Here is an 18045-nt window from a genome sequence, read left to right as displayed (position 1 = left end):
AAGGTTCAGTTGGTGGGTTTTGCTCACACTCAGCGTTAGATTAGAACCGCACCAAATGTTTTAACCAAAACCAGGTCATTGAAGTCAGGAGTAGAACGAGTGTGATTAAGGAGAGGCTACTTAATTGGTTACCCTGAGGCTACTCCCTTCTCTCCAACAAACATTCCCATTTTGCAATTTTCCTATCCCTCCACTTTCCTTTTTAAATTTATTTTTGCACTGTGTGCTCTACCTCTCCAGGGTTAGAGTTCATATCTCTCATATTTTAAAACTGGTGAGCAGACAAGGTTCCATTGAACTGTTGTGAGGTTCTTCTACTACCATAAATCACAGCTAGTTTTGGCATAACATAGCATAGTATACAGCAAACCCATAACCTATGAGCATTTGTGCACATTCAGCTTTATGCACTTGGCAAACAAAAATATATAAATAAAATAAAAAGGTGCAGGTGTCCAGGGCAAAAAGACTTTGGCAATTGTATGCATTGTGTTTGGACTATACGCAATTTCAACTTTAGGCGCAATCCCGAGAACCCCTGTGTAATTTGAGGGCTTGCTTTACAGTTAAACAAATCTGAGCTGAGTAAACCAACTGAATTTGCATTTGAAGAAAAATGATAGTTCTGAAGCAAATGCATACAGTACTTTGTTTTTCGGTTGTGTATATGTGTGTCATCCTAGGCATCATCTTAGAAGAGACATTTCCTCTTTTATGAGAGAGCACAAGAAAAACCTCTTTTAAGATAATGTTTGCCAACTGCAGTGCTTACATTAAAATGTTTAAAACGGTGTACAATTAATCAGAGGCACAATTTTGTCTATCAAACTAAATATTCATTTTAGTGTAATCATTAATTTAGGGCTGGGATAACGGAATTTAGGGTGGGTCATCTGCTTCCTGCAGATATCTACATGTACACCCAGCAGACACCCAAATGTGACAGGGATTACACTGTCAGCTGATCTTTATCAAGCCTCTACACTCAATGTCAAAGGTGATACATATTGAAATGAATAAATATAAATTACAGCCTTAATATTTTTTGACCATTGTGTTGAAAGGTCTTCAGTGACATCAAAGTGTTCTAAGGCCCTGATCCTGTTATTTGCTTGCAAACATGTCGCTGGGCTAACATGAACCCCACATGCATACCTAGGACTGAGACGTAACCTATTGGATAACAATGGGAGGATGTTTTTATGGATACCATAAGACAACTGTTCTTTTATTTTTGGTACCTTGTTGTTAGCTTACATGAAAGTGGAAAGGATTAACTGTATCCTTCTAGTGGCAAATATCTTTCAGGGTTATGTTCAGTGTTCTCTGCAATGGTAACAGCCTGTGACCTGAGATAACTGCTGTTAATAGAATGTATTTTACTTTTCACTTAACACACTCCAGTCCCACTAATTCAGCCCTATGAGCCAAGCTCTTGAGCATGCATTTAAATCCTGCTGAAGACTGAAGAGGTTAAATAGTGTGAGACAAAATCCCCAGGAGCTTCTCGTCCCATTGAAATGAACACTGGCTGGAACTCCAGCGCACAACTGTTCTTTCATGTAGTTGTTGTTTATTCCATTGAGGGCTAAATCACATGTCACCATCCAGACTGTATACCACCATGTTACTTAAACTCATTCATCTTGATGCAATAATATGTTTCCTTTCATGCTAGCAAGTTAGCATTAATATAAATGCAAAAGAAGACAGTTTCCCCAAAGATGCAGCCATGTTTCTTCTCATTCCTTCAGCCACATTCACATGAATAAAAACAATTGTATCCAGTGCAGAATTGTGCAACAGTGAAGTAATTTTAATTTTTATGTTTGTTTGTGTTTTTTATGGTTTCCTGAAGGAGGCAGTCAAGGTTTGGATTTATTTTTATTTTTATTTATTTTTTTGAAATTTCTCTACCTTTTTGATCTGTCAAGTGGTGAAAGATGCCTTCTGATCTCACCTCATTCTTTTTTCCTAGCATCTGATTTTCTTCCACTGCAATGATTCTTTCTTCCTATACTGTATATATAAATATATCCCTGTTGGGACTTTTTCATATCCATTCCCATATCCATCTAATGCATTTTTAAGGCACTTTCTGAATCTTTTGGCTGTCTCATTCCTTCAACTTCTGATTATTTTCACATATTTTCCCAGTGTGTTTGGCAAATCTGAAATGCATTCTTTTGGCAAGACTGATGAGGTTAACTGATAAGAAAAAGCATATCAGGTGTCCATAAACTGAATGCTTAAACTCAAACCACCTTATTGCTGTCCCAGCCCCTTCTTGGGTCATTTATGGTAACATCAGCTCAGATGAACAGTCTTACAAATGGCCTCTGTGCAATGACTGAAATGAAAGGTTCCAGTTTAAAATGAATTGCAAGGCTGCAAATCAGCACATTATGCAATATAAACCATTTGCTGCTAGAGAAATTGTTGCAGGGTTGTACTTGATTTGCACTGCTGCCTCTGTCCCATCCCTAACTGTGTGATGTAGCTGCTGTGTCATATGAGAGAGGAGAGCAGCCAATCTCGCAGCAGCAGTGTCACCATCAAGGCAAGGACATCAGCCTGAGCCAGCAGCATTGCAGATTATAGTTTAAGGTCTTTAGCTACAATGGCACACCAACAGAGAGCAATGACATGAGCAAGCATTTTAAATTAAACCCTAACATTTTATTTTTCAAATAAGATTAACATTTAATTTTTTAAAAATTAAATTACACTGGAACCTTTATTTGTTTTTGTTCTTGAACATTTGAATGGGTAGAAAATGGGTTTCATGGCTCACTAGCCTATTGACTTATTTGCAGGATCACCCCAGGGCTGAATATGAAGCTAAAGTGTTAGAAAAATCACTAAGGAAAGAATCCAAAAATAAAGAGGTAAGCTAACAATGTAGATTTTTTTTTATTCATAGTTGAGGTTTCCCCATTTACAATGGCATACAGTAAAAAACAGCAACTCTCCACCTCCATTACCATTCTTTAACTTCACATATAAAGAAAGACAGATAGAAATGGACACCCAAAAAGATCCCAAAGAGATGGACACCCAAGGACAGGTGAGCAAGAGAGGGTAGCTACACAAACGGGGAGAACTTGTGACCTTCTAGATCAGGCATAAGCAAACTCCGGCCCTCCAGATGTTTGGGACTACAATTCCCATCACCCCTGACTATTGGCCATGTTGGCTGGTGCTGGTGAGAGTTGGGGTCCGACAATGTTTAGATGGCCATTGCTGCAGTAAAATAATGTGAGCTCTGTAGGGTTAATTCAGATGTGGGTTCATCACAGGCGTAGTGACCATAGGAATTGTTTTAAGATTCCAATAATTCCTTAGAGCGCGTGCATCCTTATTCTGTGCACGTTCTCACACCTAAATCATGGCGCATGAATAGAATAGCAGTTTGCATCTCTGCAACAACAACAACAGTTTATTCAAAGCCAGAACAACTACAGAAGCCTGTGAAAATAGCATTAATATATGTGTGCAGAATTGAACGCACTATATTGGTGTTTCCCAAAGTTCTGATAACTGGGTCTTTCCCCCCGGAATGAAAATTGGAGGTATACTTTAAAGATCTACTTTTAGTATGTAAAAGAATAAGAATTGCTTTTTCTTGACGAGCTCACTCCAGGGGACCCTGCCTTAAATCTATTATTAGAAGAAAATTGACTACATGCAGGAATACAGTGGGCAGCCTCCTCCACAGCTAGGTACTTAAGGGCACATAAAAACAGACTGTGACTAGAGCGAAGGATGTATTGTACAGGGACACATGTAAGAAAGCCGTGATTGGCTGCAGCTGTCTGTTGAATGTGTGAAATGGCCCAAACACACCTGGGTAGATTGCACTGTATAGTTGCCTAGTAGATCTGCATCTGGTTAATCACCATTTTCTCTCCCTCCCACCCCAGTCCAGTTATTTCCAAGGAAGCCACAAACTTCCCCCTCCCTGACCATTTCTATTTAGTAATTATTTTCTCTTGCTTCGTTTCCCATTGACTTTCTTCATTTTCCAGGTTCAAGTCTACATGAGATGCCATTTTCAATAGATTTACATATGTTGGACGGGTGTTGTGAATGGGTTATCATGTGTCTGGACTGTAATACCAGAATTGGCACCTTAATTTGTGGGGGTTTTCAGTTTTGTTAATGCTTGCAAGGCTCAGTTATTTGAGCCACTGCTCCAGAAAAGGAACACTCATCTTGCTGTATGGCTTTGCCCTGATGTCCTGTGAAGATAGACTAGTGAAGCAGCCTCATGAACACTGGAATTGTGCTGCACTGGAAACAACCATTGCCAGACATAAATATTACTTGCTGTAGAACTGGGTGAAGTTGAAGTAGGTTAAGTTCAACTTTGGGGATTATTTGCTTAAACATGAAGGCACTTCTGCTGTGACTGAACCAATTACATTTGTGTCTATGCATGTAATATTTTGACAGTAAGGTTTCATCATGGATTGGTATGAGTATGGCCCATCTGTGAGGCCATTATATATCAGTTCCCTGTGTGTACCATTGCAGATATTTGTCACTTCAGGATCAGAACGTAAGCATGTACTTCACATTCTAATTCACCAAGGGTTTAAAACAGTTTAGTTCCATTTATTTCAGCGTGATCCTAGTTTAAAACCGGGGGGCAGAAACCCAAACTGGTTTATGGAATGATTTACCTAATTTTCAAGTCCTTAATTTTACATTTTAAGTGTTTCCCCTTTCTAACATCTCCAAGCTCCTTTGTAACCAAACTCCTGTACAACAACTACAGTCCTGGTTTTCTAGAAGATGAATAGACATTTGACACACTTTCACTGATACAGATCTCTAAGTGCCACATGGTATGTAGTGGTCTGTAACAGTGTAGATCTGGCACTAAAAAATAAATAAAAAATTCAACTACTACAAAATTTGTGAGAGCCAGAGAACTCCCTCACCAAATGCTCCTGTCTAAAGTTGTTATTATTTATTAAATTTCTATACCACCCTTCATCTGAGGCCCACAAGGTTTACAATATAAAAACACAAAAATACATACCATAGTGCCAAACAAAAACAATACCCCCAGCCCACAATTTAAAAGGCCATAGATTGTTTAATTAGCCAGAGGCCTGAGAAAAGAAGGCTGTTTTTGCCTGGCACCTGAAGATATGTAACAAAGGTGCCAGGTGAGCTTCCCTGGGGAGAGCATCTCACAAGCATGCGTCACCACAGAAAAGGCCCCTTTCTTAGGTTGCCACCCTCCAGTCCTCTCATGGAGGAGGCACACAGTGAAGGGCCTTGGATGAGGATCATAGGGTCTGAGTTGGTTCATATGGGGAGAATAAAAGTTAGCAGGCATGGAATAAGAGGACAGGTGTTATAAATTTATAACCATATGGTTCAACAGCAGAGAGGAGTAAACTGCTCAAGTTTGCAAACAACACCAAACTGCTTAGGCTAGTGGGCCACAAATTGGCAGCTAAATTTCATTGTTAGTATGTATGCAGTGATGCAGATTGGAACAAGAGCAAAAGTATTTTTTATGTACTAATGGGAGATAGACTGGTACGACTAGCCAAGCAAGAAATTTACAGTTTATGATGAATATCTCAATGAAAACTTTTATTCAGTATGCAACATTGGTGGTGGTGGTGAGGGGGTATTAAATTGTAGTTAACGTGGATGTGGGGGCAGGAACTGCCAATGTTCTAAATGTACATCTATGGTGTGGACATGATTGAAATACTGTATTCCATTCCAGTCACCCTATCTCAAAAATGAACTAAAAAAGCAAAGATCTTGCAGGTAGATCCTTCTTGGTTTCTCCACAATCTCCTTTGGGTTCCACCATTCTGAAAAAGTTCATTCTACCTGCAAACTCACTACTCATTCCTGACTCCAGGTCATTGCTTAGTTAAATGGCTCTAGTCATCCCACTACAAAATATTGTGGGATTTTGCTGATAACTTTCATTATGAAGGAGATCAGACTCCTGTCTGACACATATTGTGACACCTTAAAATAATACAGATCCATTTTTATCCTTTGCATTGTTGTTTTTGTTGTTGTTGTTTTACTAGATAAGACTGGTCATTTTCCTGTGGTTTTATTTTGTACTTTCTTCCTTATAGTAATTTACTTCATTTCAGAAGACATAGCATTGGCCCATAACAAGTAAAGGCAGCTTCTATTTGTTTTTAAGCTGTAGAGTGTCCATATTTTGCTGAGGGTATTGATTTATTTGCCTATATGAGTCAATGCTTTGTAACAACCATATTGCATGACCCTTTTCTGTTTCCTTCAAATGCCATCAGAAGGGCCCGCAATTGCCGGAAGAGGCAGCCAACAAATGGCGACAAAGAGTTAAGAGAGTCATGGCTGGGGTGAAATTGGTACATTTCATTCAAATTTGTGGAAACTTTCTGAACTATGAATAACTATAGAAAACACAAATTGATTTGTTTTCCAAACTTTGTCTGTTTATTGTCTAATATACACATATACGTATTTTGCCCCCTCCCCCTGCCCCCTTCTTCAGTACTCTTGTTGGGACTGGTTTTCCTCTTTGTTTGGAATGGCACTGCATGGTTAATCCTTACATATTGACTGGTGTGGCACTTCTGCACGTGCCAGATGCTTGGCAGAGTTGCCTGCGGCTGTTTGTTTTTCCTCAGACAGCATGCGTGTGACATGCATGTGGCATTAAATGCTTGTTGTTCTTGAAGTGGCCTTCTGTAATTATATATGACATCGCAATATTAACACATCATTCCCTGTTTTCAGGCTTTAAAAATCAAATAATCTCCATGACACAGGGTGTTGAAATACAACGGTGATCACTCAGCAGACCATGAAAATAAACATGATACGATCAGATATTAATGTTACTATATCTGAACCCAAACATGTTGCCCAAACCTTTAAAGGCCCTGCAACATCAGGAGAAGGTGCTGCCACTCTGCTTCCCATTCTGTTTCTCCGCCGTTTCTTTTTGTCACCTTTCTTCCTTGCCAAATGTAGGGGGCAAGAACTAGACTCCTAGGTGAAAAGGCCCAGGACAGAAACTCTTCTATATAGCAGCATCTGGCTTGTGGAACGCCTTCCCTAGGAGGGCCACAAGGTTGTCCCTATCTTTGCCTAGCTTAAAAAAAAACTACTTTGTTCCACCTGGCTCTGGGTGGGTTTTCAATCCCACATTGTTAATTGGTGTTTTTTTAAAAATCTGTGTTGTTTATAGTTGTTGTATATTGCCTTGGGGGCAGAAAAGGCAATTCATGAATACTTTTAATAAATAAAATAAACAAAAGGATGGAAGAAGGGAGCCAGTAGATGGATAGGATGGGAGATGCAGTGGTTTCATTCTGTCCTTCTGCTATGGGGCTTTTAAAGGAACTACATCATATCTTAGTTGAGACTGAGCAGCTGTAAACTAATGCAGGCAAGACTGGTTTGACAAGTATCAAGGCACCATGGCACTGAGATTCCACATCGCTGACCATGTTATTGACCATATTTTTCTTGGCAAACACATATCCACACACACATCATGTTTCATGTTGGCCCAGTTCATGCTGTCTTGCCCTTGAGATCATCTGCAGTATATCTGTATATTGTTCCATATGCTTGCCTCAGCACCAGTTTCCTAAATTTTACCATATTCAGGAAAGTAGCTCCTGTTCCTCTGACTTGGAACAGAAAAGACAAGCCAAATGAGCACACTCCTCGTTTGCATTCTTTAATCAACTTATTTAGTATCACTTTCATCTTTTCCCACAAACAATGGATTTTCAAGAGTGATGGGACTTTCACAAAGTACCTAAAATGCTTGTTCTGAAGGGGGGGGGGAATTTTCATAGTGGCCAATATAAAATAGACTAAAATAGAGATAGAGATAAATGTGCTTTGACAATCCCTAAAAATCTGTGTTTTTTAAAAAAATAAAATAAAATTGCTTGGCCTCATAACACTGATAAACAAACTAGCTCAATTTGAAATAAATATTGTGATATACTGACCCCTTTATATAGTTGTAGTTAACTGAATTGACTCCACACTGTTCTGATGTTTGCCTCCTAAAATGTTTACTTCCATTCCTGTGTCTTTGCACTACTATCAAGTTATGCATTTGATTGCTTTCCTACACATCAAAGTTTGGATGACCGGCACAAATTAAAAAGAAAATGCTTTCGCCGCTACAGTATATGTGGCTATATTACATTGCAGGGTCATTTTGTTTTCTTTCATGCCATAGACTGAAAAAGAAAAACTGACGTGGAAAGATCGTTTTCCAGCATACTTCACAAATTTTGTGAGCATCATTTTCATGGTAAGTATTACCTAGTAAATGTTTACAGTTAAGTGTAATGCAAGATTTTTCAAAGGGTGAGCAAAGCTTCTGTAACATTGGAGGACCAAGCTTCTCGCTAACTTCTCTCAAGTCGATTTTTTGGGGTCCACTTTCATTAATCGTTTTTTTTTTCAGTTCATATACTGTGATTTTATAGTTGATAGTCATGACTACTGTATCATCCCCATTATGAGAGCATAAGAAGAGTTCTGCAGGAAAGACCTCTGTGGTCCAGCATTCTGTCCTTGCAATGGCCAGCCATATGCTACCTGAACTCCTGCGTTATTTTTTACAAATAAACATTTGAAGAGGATTGAAACATTCCACACACGCACACATAGACCAAAGCCTTTCAGCTAATTATTGGTCACATTCAGTGGAGTTGTATATGCTTGCTGTTCTTTCTATTCCACAGTTTATCATGTAGTGTAACTGTGGAGATGCTTCTCAGCCATGATTTAGTTATTTCCTTGGCAGTTCAGAATTCCTCTGTAGCTTACGTGGCCTTTAGGTTCACTGTTGATTGAATTACACCACCTTCTGAGAAAAGTGATACAGTAGCATTCAGAAATGGCCTCGATAAACTCAGTTAGGAGCAGCAATTTTCTTTAAAACCATGGACTGGTTCACACTACCTGCACCACTGACACAGCATGGCCCACAACTAGGGTTGCAGCAAGGCAGTGTTTCTATATACGCACACCTATGTGAGCTGGTTCCTTTACATGAGAGCTGAATATTGCTACTGCAGTTTTTGCAGTGGTGGCAACCTGAAAAAATGCTACTGCATAGACACACAAAGGACAAAAATGATGCATGAATTGGTCCCTAGAACAGAACTATTCCTCTAGTACGTTTCACTGTTAAACATTTCCTTTCAATCCAGATCTGGGCACCCTTTTAACAATTACTGACATCTAGACATTTTTACTGACATCTGCATATTCTTAAGACATACTACTTTTGTCTTTCCAGATTGGACTGACATTTGCCATTGTTTTTGGAGTCATAATATACCGAATCTCCACTGCGGCAGCTTTAGCCATCAGCTCCACTCCCGGTGGCCGGTCTAATGTTAGAGTAACTGTCACAGCAACTGCAGTGATTATTAATCTGGTGGTGATAATAATCTTGGATGAAGTATACGGCTGCATAGCCAGATGGCTGACCCAGATTGGTAGGTATAAATCTTAAAAGTTATTTTGACTTAAAGCTACAGTTTCTTTAAATGGCCTGTCTTAAAAGAGCACAATTATTTCACTTTGGCCACACAGCCAAGAACAAAGCATGTCTAGCTAATGATATATATATAATAATCACTTGGTATTATTACATGAACTTCTTTCAGCAACTAACATTGGTTTGATTATAAAATGGGGGAAATGGACTTAGATTAATCAAGAGCCTCTTCACTTGCTATGGAGAACCAAACCATTTTCAGAAGCTGAGTAACGTAATTCATCTTCATTTACAGTCATTGCTTTCTTCATAGGGACAATAAATCAAGAACTGGAAAAATGAGGTGTCCAGCTATTGCTGAGCATGAACTTCTTAGGGTTTCATCAAACACAGAATTTTCCCTGAGTTACATTTCTTGTGATCAGACCAGGCTGATGTTTCCAATGAATGTAGTCCATACCTAGGCATGACAATGCATGCAGCTCCAGACATGGAGAGGGTTGCTGGAAGCTGGAAGTTTTCTAGTTCCACCATCACCATACAGAAAGGACCATTGGGTTGTACCCTTTCTTGTTTAAAAAAACAACAGCTAAACAGATCAAGAGAAGTTTTCCAAAATCTTAAATCTTAACAGGCTCTAAAATTTAGGTATCTGAATGCTTTTTTCAAGCACTCTTACATTAATCTTCTTTACACAGAGGTTCCAAAAACAGACAAGAGTTTTGAAGAACGTCTTATCTTCAAGGCCTTCCTTTTGAAATTTGTCAATGCCTACACGCCTATTTTCTATGTGGCTTTCTTCAAGGGCCGGTGAGTTATACAAGCAGTGAATTCAATACCTTTTTCAAGGACCAGTAAGTTGTATAAGGTGAATTAAATGTTTAACTTTAAGTGTTGCAAGGAGAAAGTAATTAAATATTTAATAGTTACCTAGGCTGACTCTGAACATTTGTTGAGATAAAGTCAGGGCCCAGGCATGGGAATGGAAAGGTTACTGGGGCCCAGAGATCCAGGGGAGCCTGCTAGTAATATGGACAAAAATGCATATATTAGCATAATATGTGTGTAGAATTGCAAATAGTACTGAAAATAACAGAAAAATCCATTGTTTTCAAGCAAATTTTACAGTCAAACCTCGTTTTGTGGACAGGATCTGTTCCAGAGGCCCATCTGCTAGTCAAAAATGATGCACACTGAAGCGCAATGATTTAGCGCTTCTGTGCATGCGCAATTTAGCCCTTATCTGCGAACGGCGAACCCGGAAGTAACCTGTTCCAGTACTTCCGGATTTGCTGCAGATGTTTGCCGAAGCGGACGCAAGCAGAGGTGCACGCAGAACAAGGTTTGACTGTATTTGTAAAATGTGTATATTATCAGAAAATTGCAACAAAATGCTGATTAATTTCCATGACTCTACAAAAATTCACAAATTGATGTAGAAATGCGAAGAACCAAACTCAAGTTTACAAAAATGAAAAACAGAGAAACAAAAATTGATAAATTCACCCATTTATATCAGGATCCCTACTCAATGAGGACTAGGAGCCCATGCACTGCAGATTATATAACTGGTTTCAACTAATAAGTCCCACTGGTAGAAGCCCATTTAAGAATATCCACTTGTGCAATGGTGCTTACCCACCACCACCACACAGAGACACTGTCTTCAGCTCCTGCATGCTCCCCACACACCCAAAAGTCGCTCTGGGATTGGGCAGGAGAACTCCTCAGAACAGCACATGGAGGATAGAGAAGGATGATGATTGAATAACAATCTATAAACAAACGGGCAAACAATGCTGAAATTCTTGCCCCAAGGGAATGATTGACGTACCATCACACTGAATTCCTCCCAAAGATTCTATCTGGATGTATGGGAGATGTTGCAGGAGGAGTGTGACAGCTTGTTCCTCTAAAATAGGCAGAACAAAAGACCAATAATTGTTTCTGAATTTTCCTAGATTCGTTGGACGCCCAGGAGATTATGTCTACATTTTTCATTCTTTTCGCATGGAAGAGGTAACGGCAGTTCATTTTGTGCGTGCTTATTTCTGATCTAGAAAACAACCACGGTGTGGATACAAATTTAACCATCTGCACACAGAAGGGCAACATCATTCCACAGAAGGCTTTTGATCCAGCTGAGGGATCCCACTGACACAAGTGGGGAGAAAGCAGTTTTCACTGATTTTACCCCCTCCCCCTGCAGCTACTTCTCACACTGTTCTAGAGGGTCCTCCAGCTTTCAGGAACAGAGATTAAGAGGCACAAGGAGAATGAACCAAAGTCTTCATATAAGCCTGTGTTACGTTACCTAGATCCCCCTAATCTATGTATCTCTATTTCTCCTTTAGTGTGCTCCTGGTGGTTGCCTAATGGAATTGTGTATACAACTTAGCATTATTATGTTGGGGAAACAGCTGATTCAGAACAATCTTTTCGAAATTGGCATTCCGTAAGTAGCCAAGGACTGAGACCATCTGCTGTAAAATGCTTGCATATCAACTTGAAAGTAGAAATGCTGTGTTGTTGTTTTTTTGTTTGTCCAAAAGGCAAGAAGAGAGCTATGCTACATACTATAAAATAACACGCATTTGCTTTATTATACCATTTTCACTATTTATTATTTTGCTTTTCAATCATATGGTTCCTAGAGTGGTATACAACAGAACTTGGACAATAAAAAAGAATTCTGAATCTACAGTGGTACCTCGGGTTACATACGCTTCAGGTTACATACGCTTCAGGTTACATACGCTTCAGGTTACAGATTCCGCTAACCCAGAAATAGTGCTTTAGGTTAAGAACTTTGCTTCAGGATGAGAACAGAAATTGTGCTCCGGCAGCGCGGCGACAACAGGAGGCCCCATTAGCTAAAGTGGTGCTTCAGGTTAAGAACAGTTTCAGGTTAAGTACGGACATCCGGAACGAATTAACGAACTTAACCCAAGTTACCACTGTACAGTGAAAACAAATTAAATTAAATTTGTTTGTTAACAGGTAATAGGAGAAGCTGAAAATAATCCTAAGTACTGAAAGAAATGATGGCCTAGTTCTTACAAAATAGCCTATTAATAATACCAATCTTTGCCATCCTTAGGGACTAGTGTGAGAAAGTGTATTGACCTCATCCCATTTACCGTATTTTTTGCACCATAACACTCACTTTTTTCCTCCTAGAAAGTAAGGGGAAATGTCTGTGCGTGTTATGGAGGGAATGCCTACGGGTGGCATGCCTATGGATTTTCCTCCTCTAAAAACTATGTGCGTGTTATGGTCGGGTGCGTGTTATAGAGCGAAAAAGACAGTAATTTTTCAGATGCCTTGCAAATATTTAGACTGAATCCAAGGCATAGCCCTACTTACAGTAAGGCTTCTGAGGCCTACCCTTCCAATGTGCCTCTCAGACAAGGCATCTCTGAAGGTCAAATAAACTTCAGGAAGACCCCTTGTTGTAACTGTAGACTGGGAAATGAAGCACAGAAGCCTCAGAAGGCACTCATGGAAAGTCTTGTGCACATCCGAGGGACCCTTTCGTTCCCCTCCACAGTCCCCATATAACTAATTTCATAATCAGCAAATTCACAGTTTTTTGTTTGTTTGGTTTTTTTGGCCTTTTGCTCTTACAAAACTACTGAGACTTTTAAAAGAGTTGTTTTTAATGTTTTGTCTTAGAAAAATGAAAAAATTCATAAGATACTTGAAATCGAAACGACGGCGTCCTGGAGACCACGAGGAATATTTGAAGAAAAAACAACGCTATGAAGTAGACTATAATCTGGAGCCTTTTGCTGGTCTTACTCCAGAATACATGGAAATGAGTGAGTGAGATTTCAAGTGTTTAAACTAGGGTTTCAGTTTTTTAATAGCTTACAGTGCTATCCTATACAAAGAGTAAGTGAGCATAGAATCACACCCTTAATCAGTGATAGATGAGTAATGGTCATGGTCAGTTTTAGTAGGTGAGTGTGTTTTTTAAATAAATAGACTCAGTCTCAAGGGCAGGATTGTTTATTTCTAAACTATTTTGGATATGATTTTTTAGCATAAGATGAAATATGTAAGAAAAATGTTAGAGAGCCTCTTTCTAAGAGTTGAGCAATCATTCCTTCTTCTGCTTGGAATTGTAAATTCTCACATGTTCTTGATATCTCAAAGTGACACCCATAGTGAAGTTCTGATACTATGCAGAATTGTGTACATCTGAACTGCAGTCTAAACACCCTTTGCCCTGGGCTGGTGGAGTAATGATTTGGATTGAGCAACAGGTTCCTGCCACTCAATCCAATCAGCTTCTGCCCAACAGCATTGCAGGGAGAGGAGAGGTTGAGGAAATTGCCTTTCAGAACTATATCATGTGCTTTAAATTTGTGATTATAGCAGATCATGGTGAAACCATGTGAAACATGGATGCTGCATGTTCAGAACAAAGAGCCATTTAGTCCAACACTTTGTCTTCAAGATTACAAACAGATGCTTTTTGGAAGGCTTCTAAGCAAAATATGGTGAATCTAGTCATCTCCATATTATCCACTCACTAAACTCCTTATATTTGTACCTCAATCTCTCTCCAAAAGTTATCCCAAAGTGACTGACAACATCAAACAGAAACAAATACAATTAACACCAAAAGGCAAAAATGTGAACAATTACCTGACAATAAAAATGCCTTCAATAAACTTTCAAGAGATCACCAATTCAATTAACTGTATATAATTCATAAATATGTCAACAAACATGTTATTTGGATGGTGTTGGTACAGCATTTGACCATGACCAAAGGGACTGATAGAGGCCACTGCAAATAGACACCATGTGAGATTTTAAAAAAGTAAATCCCTGGTTTGGAAGATCATTCTCAGTCCATAATTAAGCAGACCTATTTCCATTCCAAGCTACACTAATTAGCCCAGAGCATTTGTAGTTTTCATATACCAGCTGTTGGTTTTCTAAAAACTGCCAGTCGTTTTAACTTTGAAGTCCATTTTTATACAATATATGATCCTGTTTTTTCACTGAAATAAAAGGTATTATATCCCCCTACAAAGAAAGTTGCTATCTCATGAAGTTCTAGAAAACATAAACCAGCAGGCAACCTACTGTAGGTTAACATTACAGGGTCAGCACCTACTTACATTCATATGCATATGATCTGAGAGTATTGTGGTTTCAGTAGTTGTTTGTGGGGAGCTGTTTCCAAAAATACATTCCATCTAGAACAGCATAATATGCAAACTACAGTGTGTTTTCTTTTTAATTTTCAGTCATCCAGTTTGGGTTTGTAACCCTGTTTGTTGCATCTTTCCCACTGGCTCCCTTGTTTGCGCTCCTGAACAACATCATTGAAATACGTCTGGATGCAAAGAAGTTTGTTACTGAGCTTAGAAGGCCAGTTGCAGTAAGAGCAAAAGATATAGGTAAGCAGTTCACTAACAGCACAGTAACTAGTTAATATTATTCCTTATTTATGTCACTTTGCCATCTGTGATGGAGGAGGCAGGACTCTTATTTTAGTTTTGTGTCTTAAATTTCGATCCTCCTTTATTCTACTAGGGAAATTCAAATCTACTAACTGCATAAGGCGATGAGATGATGACACTGGTGGTGAAGATGATACTTTAGTCAACGTTTCAATCCCAGAGCAAGGATCAAATAAATAAAATAATAGAAATATATCTATACGTGGAAAATTATCTATATACGCACACGCGCACAAACACACAAATGGACAAAGTGTAAACAAATGGACAACTCCATCACTAAACTAAATAGCAATAAGAACAACAATTAGGGGATTGAAGCAGGATCTCACATATGGAGCAGAGTGTATGTGGAAGAAGATAGTATTTAGAGTACATGTGGAAGAAGATAGTATTTAGAGTACTTGAGCCCCTAGCTGTTTAGGCTATGGAGATAAAAACCAGCACCTTGAACTTGTACAGTGATGTTATTTATAGTTATCCATTTTTATGGGTAGCCATTTAAAAGTCTTTTAACCTTCTGCTTGTCTTTTCCCTCCAGGAATATGGTATAATATCCTCAGAGGTGTAGGAAAACTTGCTGTGATCATAAATGTAAGTAATTCTTTGCAAATAGTGATTGATCACGCCGTTTCTTAATTTCTTTTCAGTTACTTGGAAATGTTAACATTATAGACATCTAGTGTGGTGTGGAATCTGCAGTGAATCCTCGGTTCAAATTCCCACTCAGCAATTAAGCTCACTGGACAGCCATGGGCAAATCACTGTCAAAGTTTTGTTGTGAGTCTAATATCTTGCTCTGATTTATTTAATTAACTCGCCCTACCCTATTTCAGCTTCCATGGAACAAAAATAAAGAAACTTTTATTCTCAATTTCACAAGCTTTCTTTTGAAGCTCAAATAATATAAGTCGCTTTTATAACTTTCGAAACTTTTATTAGCAAAGGACTATTTGTCAGTAAAGTATGGTAACGATTTTCCTGACACTGCTGTTGTTTAGTCTTCCCACTCAGGCAGATAGTTTTTCATGTGAAGCAAGTTCTATAGAGCAAGTGGGAAGCTGACAGAGATAGTGTGAGCTGCTCTTCAGCACATGTCAGCCCAATTTTTATACTTCTTGACTGTTGGGTGCTATCTGGAGGCTTCCAAGTCAGTGGAATTTAGAGCACGTGTGTCTTCTCCGTTTAAAAATAATAATAAATCTCGTTTTCCTCTCTGAGGACACTTTTCCTGCTTTTTCATAATTCTTATAGCAACCTCTTCAACAATGACAAATGTCATGTTTTTATTCCTCTGACTCACCCCACCCTATTTTAGCTTTCACGGAAGAAAGCAGACATGTATTGTTCTACATATTGTCTCATACTCCCCTTTCCCAGGCACAGGGCAGAGTTTCAGTTTCCTTTGCAAAAGACAGTGAGCTCGTCTTGTTGCAGTATTCTATTTGCACCTTTTACAAATGTACAGTTGTACATTGCAAATGTGAATAGGCCTTACAGAAGCATATAAGCAACCACATAGGTAGGCGGTGTGACCCAAAAGACTGCCTGCTACCTGAGACTGCCTCCCCTCACAAACTTCTTAGACCCTGTACCAAATCTGACAAAACTTCTTTCCATTCCTATCCCACCAGGTGAGTGCAGCTCTCATTCCAGATACCTGCAACAACCAGTTGTTCGACAGTGACTCTTTTCATCTCATGTCTAACACCTGCTTCTTAAAGGCAATAGCTCAGGGGTCAGCAAACTAAGGCCCGCGGGCCAGATCAGGCCTAATTGCCTTCAGGATCTGGCCTGTGGACTGTCCGTGGATCGGCATGAGGATTCTGTTCATTCGGCCTGCACCAATTTTTTTTCTGCGCCATTCCATCCCCCCCCCCCATACACACCCTCACACAGTGCCTCCTCCCTTCCTCCTCCTGGCTTCTCCCCACCCTGCCTAGAGGAGGAAGGGGGCTGGCTGAGCGCCATTTTAAGCAGCCCCTCCCCGGAGCCAGTCCTTTCACACCACTCATCTTCCCTGCACCGCTGCCACTGCCCTGGTGCTCCTGTGGGCCAAAGAGTGGAGCAGACAAGCTTGTTCTGCCTACCCATAAGAAGAAGCGGCGGTGGTGGCGGTGGCAGCCCCAGGGAGGGTAAGGGCTGGGGGTGGGGAGGAGGACTACTTGCCCCCCTTGCCTCTTCTTCCAGCTCCCCCCCCCCCCGGTGCTGCTTCTCCGGCCCGCCACAAGGTCTGAGGGATAGTGGACCTGCCTGCGGCTAAAAAAATTTGCCGATTCCTGCAACAGCTGTTAAAAGGGGCAGGGGGGAGAGTTGTTGAAACCATAACTGACCTAGGTTGTATGTTCTGTATTATGTGACTTACTTCTTTTAAAACATCTCAACAAAACTAGTTACAATCATTAAACTTTTCATGTTTAGAAAAAGCCATGTGGCCCAGTGAGCCAGTCCGTTTTATCTTGATGTATCTAATAGCCCTATTAAAATGGATGTTTTTGTGTAATCGTTTATTTATAGAGTTGGTTTGTCTTCAGTTCTTTACCACGCTTTAAAGGGCATCCCAAGAGTCTTTCGAAGCTCACATAATTCAGCTGGCATTTGTTGTAGTTGGAGTAGAGGAAAACACTGCAATGTAAAAAAAAAAAACTTGAAATCACCAAATAATGATTTCATAACATACTAGCGGGATGTCCACCAAATAGTTAGGAATATATTTGGGAAGGCAGCCGTAAAGATCAGCTGAAGCTAAAGCAAGTGCCATGCTAAACTTCTATTTCCAGCTGGCTTTGCCCACCCTTTTCTCTCTGGGTGCCTGCTTCCTCTGTCTTTCTGGTCCTTCAAGGAGTCACGGCCATATTTGCATCTTTATGTGAGGCCCTTACCTCCTTCCCTTTTCCCCTTCAGATGTGGCCCATCCCTGTAGCCATGTGTGTAAGATGCTCATCCAGTGATGCAAAAATATGTGAAACTGTGGAATAGAAATAGGCAAGAAAGTCTCCCCGCTTCTGCCACTCTTGCACTGTCTCCCAGTTGTGCTCAGTCAGAAGC

At 39.8% G+C, this 18045-nt stretch overlaps 1 protein-coding gene across 5 annotated transcripts in view; it reads left to right on the top strand.

Annotated features, from left to right (window-relative positions):
- Positions 1 to 18045, top strand: part of ANO1 (anoctamin 1) — a 148000-nt gene that overhangs the window by 117988 nt on the left and 11967 nt on the right. For 3 of the 5 annotated variants that reach the window (XM_081891409.1, XM_081891405.1, XM_081891406.1), the window contains 10 exons: positions 2817 to 2888; positions 6306 to 6383; positions 8243 to 8317; positions 9314 to 9515; positions 10216 to 10327; positions 11479 to 11536; positions 11872 to 11972; positions 13193 to 13338; positions 14782 to 14934; positions 15539 to 15591. In XM_081891409.1, the coding sequence (XP_081747535.1) occupies positions 2817 to 2888; positions 6306 to 6383; positions 8243 to 8317; positions 9314 to 9515; positions 10216 to 10327; positions 11479 to 11536; positions 11872 to 11972; positions 13193 to 13338; positions 14782 to 14934; positions 15539 to 15591 (1050 nt within the window). The remainder of the gene's footprint in view (positions 1 to 2816; positions 2889 to 6305; positions 6384 to 8242; positions 8318 to 9313; positions 9516 to 10215; positions 10328 to 11478; positions 11537 to 11871; positions 11973 to 13192; positions 13339 to 14781; positions 14935 to 15538; positions 15592 to 18045) is intronic. The other 2 variants (XM_081891408.1, XM_081891407.1) reach the window with 1 other exon arrangement.

Source organism: Podarcis melisellensis, assembly GCF_964234715.1.
Source record: "Podarcis melisellensis genome assembly, chromosome: 1".
In the NCBI taxonomy this organism is placed as follows: domain Eukaryota; kingdom Metazoa; phylum Chordata; class Lepidosauria; order Squamata; family Lacertidae; genus Podarcis; species Podarcis melisellensis.
This window is presented reverse-complemented; position numbering and strand designations above follow the sequence as displayed.